The 24,121-nt window shown below is 41.3% G+C and overlaps 2 protein-coding genes across 2 annotated transcripts; one reads left to right on the plus strand and one right to left on the minus strand.

Moving 5' to 3' along the window:
- Positions 1–75: 75 nt before the first annotated feature.
- On the plus strand, positions 76–2,474 carry LOC130438710 (cytochrome b-245 chaperone 1 homolog). The gene is made up of 7 exons (XM_056770802.1): positions 76–246; positions 582–669; positions 775–816; positions 909–982; positions 1,079–1,175; positions 1,267–1,411; positions 1,550–2,474. The coding sequence occupies exons 2-7, from the start codon at positions 582–584 to the stop codon at positions 1,698–1,700; spliced, it is 597 nt and encodes a 198-aa protein (XP_056626780.1). The 5' UTR covers positions 76–246; the 3' UTR covers positions 1,701–2,474.
- fasn (fatty acid synthase) lies at positions 2,416–23,841 on the minus strand. Its single transcript, XM_056770801.1, has 42 exons — positions 23,437–23,841; positions 20,952–21,097; positions 20,290–20,442; positions 19,864–20,037; positions 18,968–19,168; positions 18,362–18,484; positions 17,838–17,953; positions 17,619–17,753; positions 17,076–17,538; positions 16,730–16,917; positions 16,055–16,244; positions 15,819–15,913; positions 15,575–15,709; positions 14,868–15,071; positions 14,664–14,779; positions 14,402–14,577; positions 14,141–14,332; positions 13,960–14,040; positions 13,633–13,818; positions 13,347–13,526; positions 13,063–13,266; positions 12,189–12,502; positions 11,677–12,063; positions 11,345–11,509; positions 10,969–11,084; positions 10,240–10,394; positions 9,866–10,069; positions 9,636–9,786; positions 9,374–9,552; positions 9,141–9,260; positions 8,257–8,379; positions 7,748–7,971; positions 7,430–7,631; positions 7,191–7,342; positions 7,022–7,113; positions 6,532–6,929; positions 5,720–5,908; positions 5,139–5,366; positions 4,826–5,037; positions 4,643–4,741; positions 4,312–4,563; positions 2,416–4,005 (listed from the first exon to the last, which is right to left on the minus strand). Exons 2-42 carry the CDS (start codon positions 21,076–21,078, stop codon positions 3,871–3,873), a joined length of 7,536 nt encoding a protein of 2,511 aa, XP_056626779.1. The 5' UTR covers positions 21,079–21,097; positions 23,437–23,841; the 3' UTR covers positions 2,416–3,870.
- Positions 23,842–24,121: the final 280 nt, after the last annotated feature.

Consider the following 24,121-nt stretch of genomic DNA (forward strand, 5'->3'; position numbering starts at 1 on the left):
GGGGAGGGAGGGGTCGTGGTAGAGGGCGGGACTTTTAATTTGTTTTGGTCCAATCGTAACTGAACCTGCGCAGCGGATGTTGACGTCACGGGAAGGCGGGTTTTTATGTGTGTGCATGAGCTACACGTTTTATTTCCTTAAGCTGTTTTCTTGCAGTTAGTGTCTCGTTGGTGATTTCTAAGTATTTGATGATTTATAGCTGATATTTATCTTGATTTGTCATATAGGAGAAAGCGACTTTTTAAGGTAGGTGGGATGTTTCAGATGGACTTCCTGTATTGGATCTTATTATTGTGGGTGTTGTCCCTGTGCTTATTCAAAACTGTGTGTGATCCTGTTTGTTGTCTATTTGCATATATTGTACAAACAGAATAGTGTAGTATTTGGTCTTTGTGTTTTTCTTTTAAGAGAGGCTTTCCTTTGTACAAAGCTACTCACTATTTATATTAACTGTGTTTTACATCTAAATGACCAAGCTTCAGATAGACATTGTAGTTTGACTATGTCACATGTATTGACTAAGTATTTGAACACATTTTAAAACAATATAATATTGTTGTTTGTCTTTTCTTCTTTTAAAGATGGGGTATATGGTTGTGGAGAAGCACACATTTGACGTGCTTCATTTGAAGAGATCTCCTGGGATTAGATCTTGGTCCCTCCTTGTTGGTATGGGTTTATTATTTTCACGGATAAAAGTTTGCAGCTAGTCTGTTCATGTCCTCAATGAATTAAAGAAAACTTCCTCAAACTTCTTCTTCCTCTTATGTACAGGAATTGCTTCGGTTGGATTTGCCGCGGCCTATTACAGCTCTGGTAAGAAATCTTTTCCAGACTGTACAGTAATGCAGTGTCGACTTATTTTATTAAAAATGACTAATCACTACCTGTTTCTTTCATCATTTTAGACAGTATATTATGGAAGATGTTCTACGTGACCGGCTGTTTATTTGTTGCACTACAAAACATGGAGGAATGGGAGGTAGGGAGACATTTACTGTATCTTTACTCCGTACTCGTTTAAGCAAATGAGTTCAACTGTCCAGACTAACGGTTTGTATTTCCATATTCTCATTAGGAGGCAGTGTTTAACAAATCCAAGAAGGAAATAGAATTGAAATCTTTTAGTCTCTATGCCATGATATTGACTTTCTGGAAAAGAGGGCACGAGACAGGTGAGCATTGCATTGTTCAGCATTAATTGTGGGGGGGGGGGTTGCAGTAAATGTCAGGTTATACAAAAATTTGTTTTTGTCTCTCGGTCAGTGTTGTTAGATCTGAGACATTTGCGAGACGTGAGTGTTCAGGAGGAGAAGGTGAGGTATCTTGGGAAGGGATACCTGTTGGTGTTACGTCTGGCAACCGGATTCTCTCATCCGCTTACACACAGCGCCACGCTGGGGTCACGCTGGTAAACATATTCTTTTCAAAGTCCTACGTACATGTAACACTTGAAGCATACTTTATATTTCATATTAAAACACAACAGATTACTTAAATTTGCTATGACGCTTTCAACATATTTAAAGATTTTGATTTTGTCTTTTAGTGATGTAGAAGCACTCGCTGCTTTAATAAAGCGCTTCTTGGTTCTTGAGGAGTTACACCAGCAGTTTGCAGAAGAAGACTTTCTGAATGAAGATGAAGACTTTGAAGATTTGGGTGAAAGCAGCGATTCAAAAGATGAAGCTGATCTTTAATACCTGGGAGATATTCCTGTTGTGATAATGGTGGCAGACACTGTATCAAGAATCAACCACACACTCCATGAACCTTACAAACCAAAGATTGTTACACACTGTAGTATTTTATATGCATTTCAAAGAGGCATTACGAGATAATGTTTAATACTTTAAGATTCGTCTCTACGGTTTGCAATGCATGCATGAGTAATTTGCTTGTTTGAGAATGAACTGCATGATGAATTTACTTTCCATTGCTGAGAGAGCAGGTACTCATGAGCTCTTATCCTCTATGCATGACCATTCAGATCAAACTGTGCCTTTATTCACTGCATTAGAGCATGGCCGTCACTAAAAAGATGGATTTCAGAAAGACTGCTTTAAGGATAAACTTGTTGTTTGTTTGTCAATTTACATTTCTTTAAAAAGTATAATCAGAGACTTAAGCTTTAGAAGAAACTATATCTGGAAGATGCTCATAAGTTATTCGTTTTCCAAGGAGATGCATTTTTATTTTAGATGTTGCTGATTTTTTAGATTTATCAATATGAGATTAGCTGTTTTATTTCTTTAGTTATTTCCTGTTTTTAGGTAAATGATTTGACAACACTTGTTTGGTTATAATAAATGTGAGTTATGCATTAATGCTTGTTTATTATACATATTTACTGTAAAATACAATTTCAAAAAAATTTCCAAAGTAACTTGGGGGAAAAAAACAACTCACTCTGGCTTGTGTATGTTAGTAATAGGTTTTATTTGGACTAGTGCAATAAATACTTGAAAACATTACACCAAAAGAAAAATAATATTACAATAACAGACAAATTAACTGTCTAGCTCTTTCAGCTTTGCCTCAAGCACACAAATCACACTGTTCGTCACTGACTCGAATAGAAGTCTCAGAAATATAGAGCGATTTGCTTTCTGAAAAGAAGGCCGTGTTCTGCCGTGACCGAAAGTCACTTATCACGACAATGCCAAGAAAATACAACCACAATTTCAATCCCAAACATTACGTTTAAGTGCAAAACATAAGTGAGCGTCTGGAGCTGACCACGACGTGAACTTAGTAAAACGTTACTAGAGAAGAGCTCCAGTTTAAAGCTGGATCTGAAGAATTTAATTGGTTTTCAATCACAGAACCTATGGGAGAATGTATACATCTGACAAACACCATAAGTAATGTTTGTACTATCATTTAAAAGAGGAATAAATCAACACAAGGTTAATACTCCATAGGTCTGTAGATACTGCAACGCAACATTTTTGCACAGGCTGGAAATATACGGCAGCATTTCACATCAGTTTTATGATTGGACTTTGCTTTCGACTTTTAGCTCATTCTCGTGTTTATATATTTAAAAATTATTTTAATAATAGATTTTTTTCCCAAAAAATAGTCTATATGTCAATTAGCTAGCTTCCCTATTGTTTACTTATATCCTGGAATGTTGCGGAATGTTCTTATTTGTACATATTATTTTCTCTTTTCAATACAAATGAATTGCACAATCAACGCAGCATAACTTCAAGTTCAACAGCAACATCAAGAGAACCAGCAAATATCATTCATAACAACAACAACAAAAATGCTACATAAGCGAAGTAAACGTAAGCAAACCGGTGAGATATCAATAGTACTCTCAAAGCATCAGTTACCGCTCACCTATGGTAAACAGCGTTCTCAGCTATGTGCGTAACTAGATTCCCAACAGCTATTTTGTAGATTTGAAAGCATGCATTGGCAGTCCGCATCATTAGGTTGGCTTATTAATATTCAGGTATGGATGCTGCCAGAACCTTTAGCAGACATTCAGGTACAAACAGTGTCACCAAAAGAGGGTCAAATCACTACATCTAGGCACTATGCAGGGTTATTGGCGCTTAACTAAGATGAGGTGCAAGTTTATTTTTGTATGATATTAATCATTCAGGGAATTTGATGTTTCACAGTGCCGAGAGATTATTTATAGAAGGAGTGAAAGAGGATAACCTGATTGAACTGAACTTTTGATTCAAGCAAAAAGAACCCAAGAAGTGCCAAAGAACAACAGATTGTATTGTGAATAAAGTTTGCCATGGGGTTGGTAAAATATGTAGAGATTTTCTAATTTTAATATACAGGGGTGTAAACTTTATAATGTAACTAGGGGGTGGAAAAAGAGTAGATGCTAGTAGAGAATGTTCAACCCTCTCTGGCGCTCACTCTTGGTTCGGCCAATGAGCTGTGGATGATGCCCGACATCGATTCCACACCTTCTTCCAGGAAGGACCGATGGTCTCCCTCGATCACATGAACTGAAACTTTCCCGTCACACACCTGCAAACCATTCGAAAGAAAAACAATCTTTAGTAAACCAGCTTTAGTATTTACTGGGGGGGGTGTTCCCCTTAAAGGGATAGTACACCGTAAAATCCAAACAATTTTCATCATTTATTCATCTTCTCCAGAGCACAAAAGAAGATATTTTGAAAAACTTTGTCAACCAAACAGCATTGACCCTATTTACCTTCGTCGTATGAACACAAAAACCAGAGCCATTTTTCAAAATATCTTCTTTTGAGTTCCTCAGATAATCTCTAAATAATCATTGGTGCATGAATATTTGTATTTGTGTATTCTTACCTCATGAAGCTTATAGTCAGATCCCAACCCTTCACCATATTCGCTGCTGGCTTTGGCTCTTAGCAGCATGACATTGCCGTGATACTTTGAAGTTGGAACGTATCCGTCAGCAGCCTTGAGTTTGTAGTAGAACGTAGAAGCAGCGAAGTGGAGCAAATCTCGACTGATTTTCTTGTGGCTGGATGTGATCAGATCCACGGCCTTGTTTACGCGAGCCTCCAAGTCTGACAAAGGTAACAACGTCTCCAAAAGCTAAAACAACATAAGAAAACTTAATTTAGGATTAAAATGAAACAGTGATGAGTTATGAAGTATAAAATCGGATTTCTACCTTGTTGTACTCGATTCCAGTAAACTGTTGTATAAAGGCGCACAGGGCTTCAGTCTCAGCCTCCGACTCTTTGCCAGGGGTCAATTTGGCCCTGTAGCTCTTTAAAAAAAAAAAATCAATTTCAAATCATGTGACTACAATACATCACATTTATGTTTGTAATTTCCAAGCTTTTTATTTTACCTGTGTATATGCCGCCACGTAAGAATGAGATCCGTCAAAGAGGAACAGGTACTCCACAGGGCACTTCGCTGCCTGCAGCTGAGAGCACATTTCAAAAGCCACACATGCACCAAAAGAGTATCCAGCAATGCGATACGGCCCGTCCGGCTGCACCTGCCTCACGCACTCCACGTAGTATGATGCAAGATTCTGAATACTGTCGAGCGGAGCGGCTATGGATGGACAAAACACGGAAGGGAAGAGATATAAATGAAACTTAAGATAAATAAAGTCTGATCAATTTTACTTTATGTTGGCATCACAAGTCTTGTACCTTTGGTGCACTGCAGGCCATAGCACGGCACGCTAAGCTTGGCGGTGAGAGTGCGGAAGGCGGTGATGGAGCCCTCGATAGGGTGAATGAGAAACAAGGGTCTCTCTGCACTCTGGACCTCATTCAGTGGGCTAACCGTGGGGCCATCTGGGTTCACCAGCAACCGACTCAGATCTGATTCCAGCAGACCCTGAGCACCTGAACGCTTTGCAGGAGAAGCTCGGGCTTCTGGGAGAAAGGAGAGGAAGAATTAGAAAGATGCCATTTCACTCTCCTCTTCGTTTATATACATACACAAAGGATATAGATGCATGTTTGAGTTTGTTTTACTTTAAAGGGACAGTTCACCCAAAAATTACATTCCAGACATCATCCTCGAGTTCTGATGAACACAAAGAAAGATATTTGGAAGAATGCTTGTAACCAAACAGCTCTTGGACACCATTGACTACCACAGTGGGAAAAATGAGAGTCAAAAGTGCTTTAGAACGTTTTGCTGCTTCTTTGTGTTCAACTGAATAAAAAAAAATGTATACAGATTTGAAACAACATAAGGGTGAGTAAATGAGTCACATGCTCACCATCAGTGCCTCCTGATTGGCTGGATAGCTCCCGCAGTTTGTTAATGGTCAGCTGTCGGATTTCCCTCATAGCCATGACGATGTCGTAGTCCCTCTCTAGTGTCTGTTTAACCTCCACGCCCATCAACGAGTCAAGACCTAGATCGGCCAATGAGGCATCAGCATTCAGACTACTCACATCTCGCACACCTAGAAAAGCAGAAAATAACTTTGTGAATGTTATATTTTGCATTACACTGTCAAGTATTTAAATTACATGCGTATCATTTTTAGCCGTTGAAAAGAGAGACCACTCCAAAATATTTTTTTCTGAATTTACTTCTTATAGGTGTGTTTAAGAAACTTGCCACTGTTTTATTCTGTAACCTACCGACAACATTTCTCCCAAATAAAATGTTTTTTATTTGCATTTATTTGTAGAAAATTTTAATTAAACCTACTGGTCAAAACAACACAAATATTTTAGATCTTGAAAACTGCAAAGAAAACAACTTCATGCTCGCGTTTAAACAACAAAATAGTACTTTTTTTATAATTTTATTTAAAAAATGTATACTTTGCTGTCGGGTGACTTTATGTTTGTTTTTGTTGAAATTCAGCAGACACTGGACTGAAATTTCCAGAATAGATCTATAAATTCTAATAAATTTCTACAGACATGCTGTTTTAATGCGGAGCATGCTTTTGATCAAACTTAATACTCTTCGAAGATACGAGGTATGCAATACTACTGTATAGGCACTCAAGATTAATATGAGATTGGCAAAAACCGGGTGTGTTATGCAATCTTTAATCTCGGAGCAGTATCTTACCTAGAATGTGAGCCACAGCTTCAACCAGATCCCTCTGTCCACCTCCGTCTCCTTTGGCGACCACCACCCTCTCTGCCAGTACAAAGCTGGACATTACAGGTTTCTGCTGGCACAGGAACCTATCCAGCACCTCCAAACAGGAAGTCATTCGCTGAGGCAACGTGCCCCCAATCACCGCATCATTACCACCCATGGTCTCCAAGACCACACCCACATCACCAATGGCACCCCACTGTATGGCCAGGCCCGGCAGGTTGTCGTGACGACGCTGCTCACACACTCGCTCCATACTGGAGTTGGCAAATCCGTAGTTGCTCTGGCCAGCATTACCGCGGCCACAACTGACCGAGGAGAAAACCACGAACTGCTGAAGCTGTGGGCATTTCTGCCTAGTCACTCTGTAGAGAATAAAAAAGAGAATAATCCATTTCAATTCTTCATAAGAAATGTAAAAAAATTAGGCCGCGTCTTATTGACAAACCACCCCTACCGGTCAAGATAGATGGTTCCATCATATTTTGGTTTATTGACATCAATGAACTGCTGTGGGGTGAGATTCTCCAACATGCCATCTTTAAGAACCTAGATGAAAGAGTAAGCAACCTTTACATCTTGTTTACTTTGAGTGGCAGTCGATGTAAAGCAGTGACTAGATGTACCATAGCGAGGTGGAAGATGCCACCAACTGGTCCCAAACGGCAAGCCTCGGTGATGAGCCGCTCCGTCCCCTCCAGTGTGCTGACATCACTGGTGGACACGAGCACCTGGATGCCCATTGCCTGCCATTCCCGAACACGCTTGGCTTGATATCCTGTCAAAACAACACAGGTTGTCAATCAATTCTTCTAATGGCACTCACAAAAAAAGAAAAATGTGATCTTATCTCATGCCTGCTTACCATTTCGGATACCGGATCTTGACGTTAGCACTAGTTTGCGAGCGCCTCTCTCTGTGAGCCAGTGAGCCAGCTCCAACCCGAAACCACCCAGACCTCCAGTGATGATGTATGAGAGAGATGCAGGATAGAAGGTACGGCATATAGCGGGGATGGAGAGAGGAGACGTGGTGGAAACAGTACTGCTCTTCTCTTCTGAACGGACCTGGAGATGGAAGAGCAAAATAAAGTACGATTAAGAAATTGTTATTAGTATGGTGGGTAGGATCATAGGAAGACTTTGCGTCTCAAAAGTGTAAGAAAATAAAGCCCAGTTCTTACCTGCAGCAGGACCTTGCCGATGTGCTTGCCCTGGGCCATGTAGCGGAAAGCATCCTCAACTTGGTTTCTCTCGAAGACAGTGGTGCGTAACGGCTGCACCACCCCATTGGCAATTCCCGCCTTTAGCAACTCTGATACCTCCTCCCATTCCCGGTTCCCCTCTTCAAACAAAGCATCCAACAAAATGCCGTGGAAGGAAACGTTCTTGAGGAACAGAGCCATACCTTAAAGAAATGAAGTATTAAAGGGATAGTTCACCAAAAAATGAAACTCCGAGTCTGTATGACTTTCTTCTGCAGAATGCAAATGAAGATATTTTGAGGAACATTGGAATAACTCTGGTCCCCATTGACTTATATTTGATACAAAACCACAGAGACATTTCTCAAAATATCTTTTTTGTTCCACAGAATGACATGCGTACACATTTCCATTTGCACAATTTTATTAGTATCATTTTAATAAAAGTACTGTGTTGTGCCAAGTGAGTGTTGAGATGTGGGACGCACCTAGCGGCGTATTGTTGGACAGGTCATATTTGCCGATCTCCAGGAAACGACCATGTCTGGCCAAGCAACGCAAGCTTGCTTGCAGTTTCTCTTCAGCGAGTGAGTTCAGTACCAAATCAACTCCTGAGAAACACACACAGAGGTTTGTTGCATTAATTTAACCATGCAATAAATGTATTACACTACAAAAGTACGGAGTAAAAACGCTCTTTACATTGTCTTCAAGCAAAAATGTCTAAACATTCTTAAATCAAAATTAATTTACTTGAGAAGCAAAACAACCTAAGTTTAAAATTTAGCAAGTTTCTGCCTTAAACAAGAAAAAAATATCTGCCAACAGGGTAAAACAAATTAACTTGGATTTAAGCGATGGTTCCCCCAATAATGAAAATTCTGTCATCAGGTACTCCCCCTCTTGTCATTTCTCAGTCTTTCTTTATTCTACAAAAAAAAAAACATTTTGAAGAAAGTTGGTAACCGAACAGCACTGGCCCCCATTCACTTCTCTTGTATGGACACAAAACCATGAATGGGGGCCAGTTCTTCAAAATATCTTCTTTTGTGTTTTGCGGAATTAAGAGAGTCATACAGGTTTAAGGGTGAATAAATGATGACCGAATTTTGTTTTTAGGTGAACCATCACTTTTAGTAGTTAAGGAGGTAAAACTTAATTCTTAAGTCAAGATGTCATTGTTGTAAAGTGACACGATATAGGTCTTGCTTTATGAAAAAAAATATAAGAACTAAGTTTATGTTTTAAAACAAGCAACAACAACAAAATCTGTCAATGGGGTAGGAAAAAATTAACTTGAATTAGGTGAAACTAACAAAAAGTGTCGACAACTCTATCGTATACAAATCGTTTTAGTTATACGATAATTCACCTTTGCCTTGAGTGTGGAACAACACATGCTGTTCAAATGAGGCGTCTCTAGAATTAGCAAAAGAATCTGCTGTGAGCTGAGGGAATTTCTCCTGCAGGTACGCCCTTTTTTCTCCAGAACCTGAGAATCAAAACCAGATGCACATTGAGGAGTAAAAACCAAAGAGTGAAAAATATTACTGTCTGGTTGTGATCTTTAAACTTCTAAAGAAGTGTGAGAAGTATGTCACTCACCAACAGTTGTGAAGACCCTGCATCCCATGCTAAGAGCGATGGCAATAGCTGCTTGCCCCACCCCTCCAGAGCCTGAGTGGATCAACACACTTTCTCCATGCCTCAAACGTCCTCTCAGCACCAGAGAGTAATACGCCGTGGCATACACGACCGGTACAGAGGCAGCCTGCTCCAACGTCCTGCACACAACATTGGACATCCATTTTGATCAAGACATGATCAGATATTCACATCACAAGTGCAAGTTATTCCCGGGTCTCACCAGCTGTTGGGAACATCCCAAAGGAAGCGCTTGTCTGCGTCCACACAGGTGGCCAGGCCTTTAGCTGGCAGCAAACCCATCACACGTTTCCCATTGGGGTCTCGCCCTGAAAACTCCATTCCCAGCATGCACTGCTGCAGGGCTATGTCTCCTGCATTCACAAAACAAAAGGAATCAAAACATTTCATTTTTTACATAAGCTAGATTCCCAAATTGGGATGGATACAAACCAGGGATGGCGTCTGGGGGAAGTTTGCCGGTGGCCAGCATGATGTCTCTGAAGTTGAGGGAGGAGTAGTAAACGCGGCATAGCTGCACGTAGGGGTTGGAAGGAACGAAATGACGCAGAGGTGAAGCGATCCAGCGCAATGATGAGAGATCACCGCGGGTCAGGACATTCACATACGCCTGCTCAACCGACTCCTCACTCAGATCTACAAATAAACGCACAGGACAGAGAATTTGAAATGAGCAAAGTTACATTCACACTAGTTTCAGACTCAGATTTCACTCACTGATGCGCTAGGGTCTGTTTCATATCGTATATTAAAAAAAGGTTTTAGTTAAAGTACATTAAAAGATGTAATAGGATTTTCTGTTTGACCTTGTGAAAGCAACTGGTGCTTGAAGATGCCCCACAACCCATCACGAAACACATTCATGGTCAGATCTCTCTGCAGTACATCTTGAAAGTCCTCATGAGTAGAAACAAGGGAGGGGACTTTGGCGCTCTTACTTAGATTAGAAACAAATGCACACCTGTTGGAGGGAGAGAATGTATATAAACATAGCCATCCATACCGTCGACTTCTGAAGAACAGTCGATGAATAAAAAAAAAAAATGCACGATTGCACCGACTGTCAACTTCATGAAGACAAAACAGCGGCACATATCAACAAACACACAGTCTATTAGAAGTCCAATTTGCAATTATTTGGAAGATCTTATGACACAAATGCAATCAAATATACAGAACTGTCTTCAGAGGTGTATAAAGACCTCACATAATGAAGCGTTATGTTTTTATTACCGTAGAATGAGCTAATTCTATATACACTTACATGGAATTCACCATGTTTTTTCTACCGTAGCCCCAAACGGACAAACTGCTCTAGGGAGTGCATTTGGTAAATATGTTATCTCCTTCGGTAAAGAAGTGAAAATGTGACAGCATCTCAGTTCTGTGTCAGCATCCGTAGTGCTTCAAAAGGGAGGGGAGCAGTTGAGTGAGTCAATGGTTGCAATTCTCAACCTCACCTCTAGATGCCGCTAAAATTCACGCACTGTACCTTTAAAAGGTCTTCTGACTAAATGCGCAGTAAATGGACAAACCGTATGCGGTTGCCTCCAGGCTCCTGTCTCAGGCAGTTCACCATCCCAACAACTCCATTATGACCATGAGTGGCCATCAGCCAGACGGGGCTATCGGATGACTCCGCCAAAGTGCTCTGATAAAAAAAGAGAATAGGATTTGGAGACATGGATGGATCAATTTAGATCCTTAATGAGTTAGTATGAGTTAACTTTCAATCCAATGCCCCATGGTCAAAAAAAGCTTTTTTAGAAAAAATATAAATTGTGCAAAGTGATGTCACTGCTCTAGACATCTCGATGTGTCTGCCATTTTGGAACAATGAACATAATAAAAAATCTATTATCTGCAACATCTGGTCAAATTTCACTTGGAATGCTGGATAATATAACTCACCTTTAGTGTATCCACCCATTTGTAGTCCGTGGGGTCCACAGAAATAGTGACGGGTTGTTTTTGAGGGGTCTGTCGGCGGCAGAGGAACAGAGCCGAGCCGTAGTAGGATTTCTTCAGCATGACCACATTTAAAGAGGCCTGCTGGAAAAGCTTCTCCCATTCAGTCTAAAAACAAACAACAACAGTTCAAAATCTGAGAAACTTGCAGACAAAACTAAATGATGCAGATGTTACAAGTTATATAAATATAGCATTGATATTTAAATATGTAACTTTCATTCTGTGGTTCAAATGTATATTTCTGAACTAAGCGTTTGCATATTAGCTCGCACCTGAGTCAACAAGCCATCCGGTTTGTTTTGAGATGCAAGGAAGGCTACTGTCTCCCCCAGAGTATCTCCTCTCAGTAGGGTGTGGAGCAACACAAAACCATCATCCCTTGCAGCTGAAGTCATGTTCTCGATCAGCACCGCAGGGTTGGCCACGGGTCCTACTGAACAGTTACATACAACAAGATCAGCCCCGGTCAGACCACCTGTCGCCGGGCCCTGCAGAGGGTCCCATTGAGCAGATGTGATGCCCTGCTCCTCCAGGGAGCTCTGGAGACCTTCCAGCTGATCAGCAGAGACATCAGATGCAGTGTAGTCTAGACGTAACATGGGCTGGATGTTGAAGAGGCTAACAGCCCGGGAGAACAAGCGACCATCCGTAGACAAAGCCTAGCACGGAAAACCAAAAGATGAGAACTTCATTGCTTTCTAAGCCAGTTTGATGCAGTGGTTCTTCTAAACTTTGAGGAATTTGTAGCCATAACCACAAGAAGGCTCAAACTTATTCAGTGTACCTCCAGAACTTTGAGCTTTCCAGGCGTGCTGTTCTCCAGAGCCGTGTCCAAACAGTGCCGTAACGCCTGAGAGTCCAGCAGGCCGTTCAGCAAAGGGTCCTGCAGCAGACAGTCTCTCTCCTTCTGTACCGTCTGTTCCAGTTCGGAGCGCAGGTTGCCGTTCAGCTCCAGCCCGCACAGCACCGACAGAAGCCTCAACAGTCCTTTCTCCGACTCCGCTTCAATCAGCTGGCTCTCGGCCGCACCGTCTAATCCAGGGATGCAGATCTTTACTCCCTGATTGGCCAGTTTCCTCTGCAGACGCTGTACTAGACCTGTGCCAACAAAAGGTCAAATAAAAGGGAAACAGTTAACACGGACAAGACCGCTTTTATCATGCTCGATTGGAACACTGCAAATTTTAACAAAGCCATGAATAAAGATGCCACTGATTTGTGCAAATTTGGCACTGGAGGCAAGAAAAAGTATGCAACTCATATAGGATACATCTATATTGCCATCTCTGTATTATTAATATTAATTTATTCATGATATTTAATTATAACATTGTGTAATTTAAGGTTATTAATAGGATAACTATTGTAAATCGGTGTAAGGTAAGGAGAGTTTTTTTGTACATTTGTTAATTTTTTATTTAGTATCCAAAAAATATAACCGTTAGCAGCATTGAGTTATTTATTAGTTATATAAACTTTATATTTTATTCACTTGCTGATTTGGATTATCTTGAAGAACTGTATTTGTTCATGTATATACCCTGTATTCAGGAACGTTAAATTTTTTAATAGAAAATGCATTAAAAAAGTGCCAAAGTTCTGTTAATACGACTATAAAAAAGCCAAGCTCAAAATGTCAAGTAAAAATCAAAACATGCCTTTGCAATGCCTGAGCTGCTCTCCGAGCTTCTCATTGGTTCTCAGGCAATCTGACTCCACATAAGGAACAAAGACAAACTCCTCCAAGGTGGGCGGAGTCTGCTGCTGTTGGCGACGCGGTGCCACCGTAGCGTGAAGCCCGCAGATCTGAACTCCTCCGGCTGTGATGTTGTCCATGCAACGGTTAACACAGACGTCAACGGCTAGAAGGAGAGTTCAATTTTTGGTCAGAAACTTTCTATTAGTTAATGCAAACTTTCCTTAGATAGAACACATTCGGTACCTTTCTGGTCATCGGAGTAGTCTTTCACTTTCTCCTCGTGAAGCCTGGGGTCCACACACACAGAGCGGATACGTGTGGGCAGTCTCAGACTACGACCGGGGAGCCCCACCACTATCATCTGCAGCATGGTGTCCAAAAACGTTACCCAGTTACTCGTCCAATGAAGCTTTCCACAGTCACCTATGAGAATACAAACACCTCATCAAAGAGCTCTGGATTGTCCAAATAGTTTCTATTAAATTGTTTAATTTATATTTTAAAGATAATATTGTCTGAAATGCATTACCGGCATTGTTTGATTCTAGGATGCCCTGGAAGGTCTTGCCATAGTCATATCCACGTAGACGCAACTCTTTATAGATGTCTCCGGCTTTCAAAAGCAGTTTAGGGTCTTCCTGGTCTGCAGCTATTGGCTTGGCCAGTTCAGCATGGAAGGCCTCGAGTGCAGCGTCCTCCAAGACACTGACCTTACCTGTAACCAAAAAGGGTATCAATCGTTTAATATAAATATGTCGACTCAAAAAATATCATGTCAACATCAAAACCGAACCTAGCTATTTGCTGTACAATTCTAGCCGCATCATTTCAAAACAATATGTTTGCAGAAACTCACCACTGACAGACAGGTTTCCATTCTCAGACACCTCAAAACGGTTAGTAGCTGGCATAAGCCGCACCTCCAGCTGGACAGACCCTGATACAAGAAACAGAATAACAATGAAGTCAGTCTTACGCCACATGGACAAACTGCCTTTTTGTTTTATTTATCTAAAGTGCAAAAACAAATGTCTTACCTGTCTTGGGTAGAATGGTGGCTCTATGGATGGTGACATCTTCGAACGTAACAGGGGTTTGTTCCATAACCGTGCCCAGAGATCTCATCAAAGTCCTCCAGGCGAGAACCAGGTACCCTGTGGCCGGGTACAGCACTCGCCCATCAATGCAATGACCGATCATGTAGTAATCTGGGGACTCTGGGTTCATATCTGTACAAAGTTCAAAGGTGAGATGAAGTATATGGGTCACCAACTGATTTTAATATCTCGGCTACCCACCAATATTGTAGATGGTGGCTGAGGTGGATCCCCCTGAACCAGCAGGGAAGTCCTCCACCTTGGGCACATCCCAGATCTGGGAATGATCCCACTGAATGTGAGGAGAGATGAGTGGGGTTCCCGTAGGAACAGGATACTCCACAGACGGATACAAATTATTACAGTCCACGTTTATCCTGCAAATGTATATCAGAACTTGTTATCAACAGCATTGGAAACGGAGACAACTTGAATTGTAATATATAAAGGTTCAAAGACAAACCCGTTCATGAACATCTTTCCCACGTGAGACAGGAAGAACTCCAGATTGTTGGCGTGACCTCTTTTCATGAGGGGAAGAATGGCACAGGTGGGCTTGAGGCTTCGCTTAAGGATGGCCTGTAGGTGCGTCAATGCAGGTGCATAAGAAATCTTAAATGTGTGTCTAAAGGATCAAATTAAACTCGTTCTTGTAATTCATGATCACCTGGAGCAAGGCGTGCGGGGCGATTTCGATCACCACTGCATTGTCCGGCACATGGTTGAGTCCCTCCTGGAAGAGAACAGGACTGACCAGGTTATTGACGTGGTACTCAGCTGAAGAGTAAAGCGCTAGAGGGCTCTCCCAGTCCGCCTGTGGGATGGACGTGCTGATCCAGCGTGGTGAACGAGGCTTCGGGCTCTTAATCACCTATGAGAACACGGACAGAAATAATATTTTTTTTACAAGAAATGTAAGGAAAATGAATAAACAATACAGCAAGAGTAATCGTTTTATTTACATTTTTTTTTGTTATTTATATTTAAGAAAGTTCATCCCAAAAAAATAAAACAAATGTATCCTTCATCCTCATGTCATTCCAAGCTTGTATGACTTTTTTGCAGAACGCAAAAGATGTTTGAAGAACGTTGGAACCTACGAACATTTCTATCGACTTTCATCGCATATCGACACAAAACCAAAATATCTTTTGTGCTTCACAAATAGCATGAGGTTAAATAAACTGTGACAGAATATTCATTTTGGGTGAACTGTCCCTTTAAGAAAAATGCAATTAAGAATAGAAGCCAAACATATTTTACTTTATACAGATGCAAACAGATGTTTTGCTTTGTTCCAAAAAACTAAATGGTCCAGGGACCATAATGGCCACCAGGGGGCATTGTGACACTGCAACATCTTAAATGACTCACTTTCTGCAATGCAGACAGAAGGGCAGGAGCAATGGAAGCCATATAATACGAATGGAAAGCTACACCAGCGCTGCGCACTTCTTTGGCAAACACACCGGTGTTCTTCAGCTGGGCAACAAACTTGCTGACAGCCTCCTGCGTATGCAAACACAAACATTCATATACATACTGTAAATGGGCCCATGTTTAGTTTTTAAGCGTCTATCTTTTCTCAACAAAGATGCAGTCGCAGACCATACAGTACCTGAGGGCCTGAGATGGTAACCGTGTCTTCAGCATTGTGACAGGCAGGAACGACACCCTGTGGGCACTGAGCTTTGCACTCTTCCCATGTTAGACCTGGAGGACAAGGAAAGGAGGGTTAAAGAAAACAGGCAAGCTTTTCGAAAATATCCCAGAATTCACTAATGAATTCACAACTCAAAGCTCCCTCAGGTTTGCATCTGTTGTAGAGGTAGAGATATAAGGTGCCACACTAACCCACTGCAGCCATGCCCCCTGCGGGCAGGTTGGCCTCTTTAATGCAGCGTCCTCTCCAGTAAGCAGCTAAAACGGCCTCGCTGTGGCTCAGGGAACCGTCTGCGTAGCCACATGCTAACTCTCCCACAGAGTGTCCCACAATCCCGTCTGGCGGTAGACCCATCTTCCGCAGCATGTCAATTTGGGCAACCTGGAGAATACGCAGAAATATATTGGTATAAGTTGGTTCTTATGGGTAACTGCTCCTTTAAATTTACTCCATAAAATAACTTCAAACCTGCATGACTTTTCAGTCGGAACTGTGCAGAATACAAAATAACATATTTTAAATAAAATTGGTAACCAAACAATATTGCCCCCCATAGACACGGACACAAAACCACCGAGCATTTCTCAAAATATCTTATTTTGCCTAACACTGTAGGAAGAACCATATACAGGTTTTAAGGTTGAATAAATGACATCCGAATTCATATTCTTGCATAAACTGTTCCTTTAAGAGACAATCTCTTGCATACAGAGTTGCAATACCGACGGATGATTGTGACACTGTATTGCAACATGTATCCACCCCATATCAAGTGTGAAGTTTAACAGGGGTCATTTCATTGCGAAATTGTCATTTCGTCAAGACGGGCACCGCACATAGTGTTTCTAGATTGAGGGGAATCTGACCTGAATGGCTGCGAGGCCAACAAAAGCATGGACAGTGTCTTCAAACGTGCTCTCGTCAGCGTTCATGAGTAACTGTGACACACAAAGCCCGGTGTCTTTCAGAGCCACGTCCGAACGCTGGATGGACTCCCGGAACTCCGGCAGCTGCATCAGACTCTGACCCATACCTGCCCACTGTGTACCCATACCTGACAGGAAACACAAACATTCGAAACAGGTCAGATGAATCCAGAACGTGGTTGTTTAAAAACACAGGTGTGAGCAAATGCTTATCTTTACAGTTATTTGATTCCTCTTGATGTGACCCCTAGAAGTCATGAACCATCCCAAATTCATGAGCTCTCACCTGAGCAAATGTACCAGAGGGGCCTGGGTGTGCCTTGAGTCTGCTGCACCTCTCTAACTTCTCCCTGGGCTCCAATCACCGCATAACCTCTGTAAGGCATGCCAGCCGTGGGAACCCCGGACACCTCATTCAACAGAGACAGAAAGCTTGGGTTCTCCTTCTGCTCCTGGGCTTTGTTAAGCAAAGTATTGACAGCCTCCTCGGTGCGACCAGATGCTTGCACAAGTCTGGGGACTACAGGTGGCGTGGTCTGATCTAGAGCTTTTGAACCATGTGGACTCAGGATCACGTGGACGTTTGAGCCCCCGAAGCCGAACGAGTTGATGCCCACGATGCCGCCACGGACAGGTATGGGCTCCGTCACCACGCGTAGCCTGCCATCCGTCAGAGCAGGAATGTCAGTGTTTGGATCATGAAAATGGATGTTGGGAGCCCAGACGCCATGTTCGAGTGACAAAACCACCTGTAGAAATACAATTGAGAAACGTACTGTAAGCTTTTAGATGTGTCTATGTGAAGTTTCAAAGACGTGGTTAAACGTACCTTGGCAAGTGCTGCCAATCCAGAGGCAGGCTCTGGGTGTCCCATGTTGGATTTGGTTGAGCCAATCAGCAGGGGGTCCCTCGGTGACTGACAGAATACACTAACAATGCCATTCACTTCCTGAGGATCCCCGACCTGTAAATGTGGAGCGTTGTAGTTTTATTATCTAGTTCACACGGGTATGTCCGTGTCTTGTGTATTATTTTTAGATTGACTGACCTTTGTGCCAGTGCCATGAGCCTCGATGTATTCCACCTGCTCGGGTGAGATGTTGGCTTCCTGGTAGAGAGAACGGACCAGACGCTGCTGCATATCGCCTGATGGGAAGGTCACGCCTGGAAAGATCCACCACATTTCACAATATGTACAGTGGTTCAGAAATGATTTCAGGTTCGACATTTAAAGTGACAGCGTTCAAATTAATGCAGGCAATAAAGCGTACCCAAAATTTTAACTTCTCTCATCATTTTATTTATTCTCCCTGATGTCCTTCCGAACCTGTATGACTTTCTTTCTTCTGCAGAAGACGTAAGATATTTTGAAGAATTTTGGTAACATGTCCTCATTGACTTTTCTCAAAATATCTTCTTTTGTGTTTCACAGAGAAAGGGTCATAGAGAGGTTCGGAATGAAATCGGGTTAATAAATGATGAGAACGTTTTTATTTTGGGGTGAAGTATCCCTTTAACATTTCACTCATGAGACTTCATGTGTGTGTGATAGAGGAAGGGTGTTGTATTCACCTTGCTCTTTGTAGCCGTCCGTGTTATTGCCTGCGTTCAACACAGTGGCATAGATTCTCTTTGCCATTGACTTCTTGGTCAAAAGTACAGCGACAGCAGCTTCTGAGCGACAATACCCATTTCCTAGAAAAATGTATTCGCATAATTAAAGCTTCTGTTTATTCAAAGTAAATAATTTGTTCCATAATGCAATGCGTTTCACAAAACAGACAGTATACAGCTTATACTGTACGGTATATTCAGTATGCTAGCATTCCATTCCAAACATAGCCAAACACTTAAAGGTGGGGTGTCCGATTTCCGAATTACTCTTGTTAAGACAAAGTAGGGCAGAGTACCAAAACAACCTTGTAGCCAATCAGCAGTAAGATGCACAGTGCACAAGATGGACATTAGTCGTGCAGAGTGCTTCGAAAGTAAAGATGGGGGTAGGAGTGTGTCTGTTTTGATGATTTGAACATCAAAAATGGCTATGAGAAATCGGCCATCCCGCCTTTAACAATGTAGAGGACCATATTATCAGTGACATTTATAGACATGAATTCCACTGAAACCACCGAAAGTTTTAGAGAGATGAAGAGATCACAGTGATGAACGGCATATCACCTGAGGCATCAAATGACTTGCACGTTCCCTCGGGACTAAGCATGCCTAGCTTCATGAACTGAACTGAGGTGTTAGGCTTGAAAAGCAGGTTGACTCCGCTCACAAGCGCCGCATCACACTGGCCATGGCGAATAGCATTGAAGGCGTTTTCAAGAGCCAGCAGACTAGAGGAACATGCAGTGTCAATGGCTGCGCTGGGACCTTATCAAAACAAAGAAATAAATGTTTGGTAAACATTGAATCAACAAAAACATGGAAGAAAATACATGTGCTGATTTTTTTACACTTAACGTTCGACAAACAATGCAAGACATTCTGCAATTCAATGCACGCCCTTAATCTACAAAACTCCACCATCTTAAAGGGATTTTTCACTCAAAAATGTATACATCTTTCATCATTTCCTCACCCTCAGGTTGTTCCAAACTCTGAACACGGAGAAAGATATTAAGAAGAATGTTTGTACCCAAAGAGTTCTCGGCTACTACAAAAACGACTATGGTAGTCAATTGTGCCCATGTTTGGTTGCAAACATTCTTTCAAATATCTTCTTTTGTGTTCAACTGGGCAAAGAAATGAATACATGTTTGGAACCACATGAGGGTGAACTATCCCTTTAAAGTTTTAGCATGGCATTCCATGAAGAAAAACTGGCTCACTGCACCTTGAAGAGATTAAATCTAAAATGTAAGTGGCTGTCTAAGTGTTACGTATGCGTGGTATGCAGTTACAACGGTGAAAGCAACGACTGCGTGATGAGTCACTTATTCAAATCAACTCACACAACACATCAGACCATACAACATAAATTTACATCACAGTTATTCAAAACACAAATCAACCCATCCCACATCACTACCATTGAATGAGCATTTAAAATGACACTGTTTACAAACCATTGAAATCAAAGTAGTAAGACAAGCGGTTGGCAAACATGGCACGCTGGCAGCCTGTCATGCTGTAGCCCAGCAGTTCTTCTGGGTCTTTACTGAAGGCTTCTCCCGCCTCGGATCCACTTACGCCGATGTAGACGCCAGTTTTGCTGCCACGCATAGACACCGGGTTTATGCCTGCAATGAAGAATCAACAAACTCATTTTATGTGCACGCCAAGTCATTTTTCTTGCATACACACACACACCATATGGCCAACATGTTAGTATATATAAAAATACATAGTCCCATACCATACACCATATGGTTAAAAATAATACTTATGCAATTTACAAATTGTACGCATTCGTTTTCTTGGGATTTAAACCCATAAACATTTACATGCATCATAACCAACCACTGTATACTAACATGTATACCGATACTAACCTCCATCGACGATGGCCTCGTACGATATCTCTAGCATAAGCCTTAGCTGTGGGTCCATGGTGTGGGCCTGTTTGGGATGCACCCCAAAAAAGGCTGCATCAAATCTGTCGATTTCTTTGAGTTTCCCATTTCGTCGAGGGAGACCGTACAGACCTAGAGTTAAGAAAAATGAATCAAATGCGCTCTCTACTCGCTGATATAAGCCTGCTAGTGCTTTAGCACATGAATGAAAGTATTAGCTTGGTGCCAACAGAGAGAAGAGAGCCGGCCCCTTCATTAGACCCAAAAGCCAGATGGACTGAGAAACCACAACAGCAGCCAGGTAGGCAAGGAGACCAGCCGATGAAAGAAACTACAAATCAAGGAGTTGAATGTGCTTATAAACCGAAAAAAAGTATTCCTAAACAGAAATACCCATTTAAATATTTTTGTGCATTTTAAAATAAGCCAACAATACTGATGACTCATCATGCACTTCACAAAATTCTCTCCAATCAAATGCTCTCGAGAATGAAAAGGTCCTTCCCCCAATAAAACCTGCACCAAGCAGTAGCAAATTCTGATTCATGGCTGTTTTGGGCCTGCATATCGATTTTTTCAGAAAATTATTTTCACGCTAAATTTATTTAAATAAAAAGTACATTTGAATAAAATGAACACACCTGGTTTCCACCGTCTGTCATCTTCTGTGACCATGTCCACTCCATTAAACAGGTTCTGCCAAAATTCTTCCAAATTGTTCGATTCAGGAAGACGGCCTGAAATTCCAGCTATAACAATATCCTCCATGTCTGGCTAGAGTTTGATTCTGAAGAAAACAGAAAATAAGAAACGGTCAGTCAATTAACGTAAAAGTGATTCCTTCAGCTTGATCTTGTAAAGAAACGTGTGAATGTGTGTCATTCATTTTAAAGCAACCGCCTGTGTCTTGGGGTCGCAGAGTTTGTGCAAAATTTAAAATGGGCGGGAGTTTGTTTGGAGGGGGCGTGGGCTGGAAAGCCGGACACTTTTGTTCTCCCTTTTGGGGTCAGAACCCTCACGCTCATGCCTGCCAGAGAGCCAGCAACAAAACGAAAGCATGGATGGGATTCCTGTTCACTCAATGCAATCGAGCATCAATGACAAGCACAAGTGTCTCTCTGTTCCTTTTCACTCGAAACAAAAGGGAGGGTGAATTTTAACTTGGTGAACCATTGAACACTTTCACATTTATCCAGGAGGGAAATCAACTTATCTTCTGTACAGTATGTTGCGTAGCAATGGGCAAGGAGAATTCATTTTACATTTCTAGATCTTTACAAAGAAGTGCACTGGTAAATTATGAACATCTTAATTTAACCAGTAGAGAATGATTTAGAAATAATGAAAAAAGAAAGATATTACAAAAAGGTGTTCAACAGTCACAGACCGCATACATTTATTACATAACAGCTAATCTCCTACAGACTTTTACAGCACGACTGGGTTGTAAAACACAATAGTGCCCAGTAGCTAAAAAAGTGGGGCAGATTAAATTATGCATCATAAATCAATAAACGTAATTATGGTCGGCCAATCTGAGCAGATTTTACTAGCGCACATTAAGTGTAAAAATATGTCAAAAACATTTTCTAAAATAAATCGACTTTTTAACAAACAACACAAAACTGCAGCTTTATGTTTATGACATAACTTTTTGTTTAATGATTCATACGAGTTTAACATTTGATGTGCTAAAGAGCAAAGAAGCTGAAGTCAGAGATTAAACCGTAAGTGACCTCAGGACCATTTAAACTCACCTAGACAAAATTAAATGACAATGGTTCCTCAGAATTGTATTATATACAAGTCAAATAATAACTATGCAGGTTAAATACATAGAATACATTCCATTTTTCAGAGTAACATAATGTGAACAGGAAATGTCAAGGCAAGGTATTAGTACTCCAAGTTGCCATAGTGACAACCGGAAGATGATGTACTTGCTATAAATATGCACGTGTCTTCTAAAGAACTGTTACTATGTTGCTTAACACATTAGTTAAGTATAGACCAAAACTCTAGTTAATGTCTCAAATCAACCACCAAATGTTAAACATGACTACTCGCACATAGATAAACTGGCAGGCAAACCCCCACCAAACACAGAGATAAATCTTGATTTTGGAGTGCACCAGACACCGTGCATTACAATTCCAGTAACAATGTAACCATATTACTATTCTGATTCCTATAATATTGAATTTTTGCCCGACAAAAAGCAGATTGAGAGGGTAAACTGTAGGTAAACAGATTTCTGAAGAGAGTAATCTGCCTGACCTAGATCTCATGAGCCGCTGATGCAGCTGACCACTCATTACAGCTCGGAAAAAAACCTCCCATGATGCAGTGGTGACATCAGCTCAAGAATGTTTTGCAATCTTTACATTTATTTCAGCGACAAGCATAAATCCACCTCCATGACACCTATGCATGAGGAATCAATTTATTTTTACATTCTAATCATACAATACTGATACAAACATGACTAGTCATTTCTGTCGTATGACATATATTTAAAGAGATTTAAGGGGAAATAATATGTTAATTAACAAATTATACACAATTTGGTCCCCAAAGAATACACAGGAGGCAATAGCAACAGAATATAAAGTCCAGGCTCCATGCTCAGGCTCATAATACAATGAGGGAGAGGGATGAAGGGCACAAGCCCACACAAACTGCCCATGCGTATCCTAAATCTGGCAAGCTTTAGTAACTTGGTTATATGCCAAACCGAGTTTTTACAAGGTGGCAAATTCCGCATCGGCTCAACAAGGGCCACCCTGATACTTTTTCTCATCGTGTAACATTCATATGGGGTAAACCTGATATCTAAAAGCTTCTGTAAATAGAGAGATGCGATGCAACAATGAAGCGAGCAGCTCTCACTGCGGATTAAAGATAGATCACATGCATTTGAAGACACTCCGTAATGGAGTTTAATTGAATCTGATCCGAAACGTGGTGTCCACACATACTGATCTCGCAATCGTGATCTCACAATCTTTATCACAGCCCGATCTGCAGCCTCCAGGCAAATGATCTCACTTTAAATCTCTAGGCTTTTAGCTACATCACTCCTCATTGAATGAACTAAAGATGCTACACTAACACTATGCTACATACCTGGATGTGGGCACAGTTCGACGCAGATCCTTGAGGATAAAGGTTGACCTCTTTATTCCTCTTTGTTGATTCCCGGTTCAGATGGAGAGTTACAGCGATGTGCCCCTCGGCCAAGCCCTAAAACATTACTCTCGCCCTCCTGAGTCTCACTGTCTGTTCATTTAAATGTGTAACATCCTCGGTGGCCACGCCACATGGGCTGACAGTTTGGCTGTGAAGTGCAGTCCAATGAGAAGAGAGGCTGGGCTGTAGACGCAGTCGTTGATGGGCTGATCCTCCACTGCCGCTGCAGTTCCGTAAAGGAAAAAATCCCGGGTTATTAAAGTTCATCACCGGATGATCATCACATGCACAGAAACGGCGGCAGAAAAGTCTGTTTTACCGGTCTGGTCGTGCAAGTTCAAGTTCAAGGCGATACGGGGTCGGAGGTCGTTTGTTTTGGGGTTTGACAACAATAGAGTTTGTTTATTCACTGGATGGATTTTGGTTTGCTATAAGGACGGTTTATTTTTTGTGGAGTACTTGCATAAATATTGTAAATGCATATTATTTTTTAAGATATATTTTTAGATCGTTTGTTTTAAAACGGCAATGTGACTTCTATTATGTTTTCTGGAATTTAAATATGCAACGCGTTAGCTATTCCAACAATAATTTCAAATGTTTGTCCATTATGAAAGTTTAT

This window comes from Triplophysa dalaica, chromosome 17 (genome assembly GCF_015846415.1).
Source record: "Triplophysa dalaica isolate WHDGS20190420 chromosome 17, ASM1584641v1, whole genome shotgun sequence".
NCBI classification, from domain to species: Eukaryota; Metazoa; Chordata; class Actinopteri; order Cypriniformes; family Nemacheilidae; genus Triplophysa; species Triplophysa dalaica.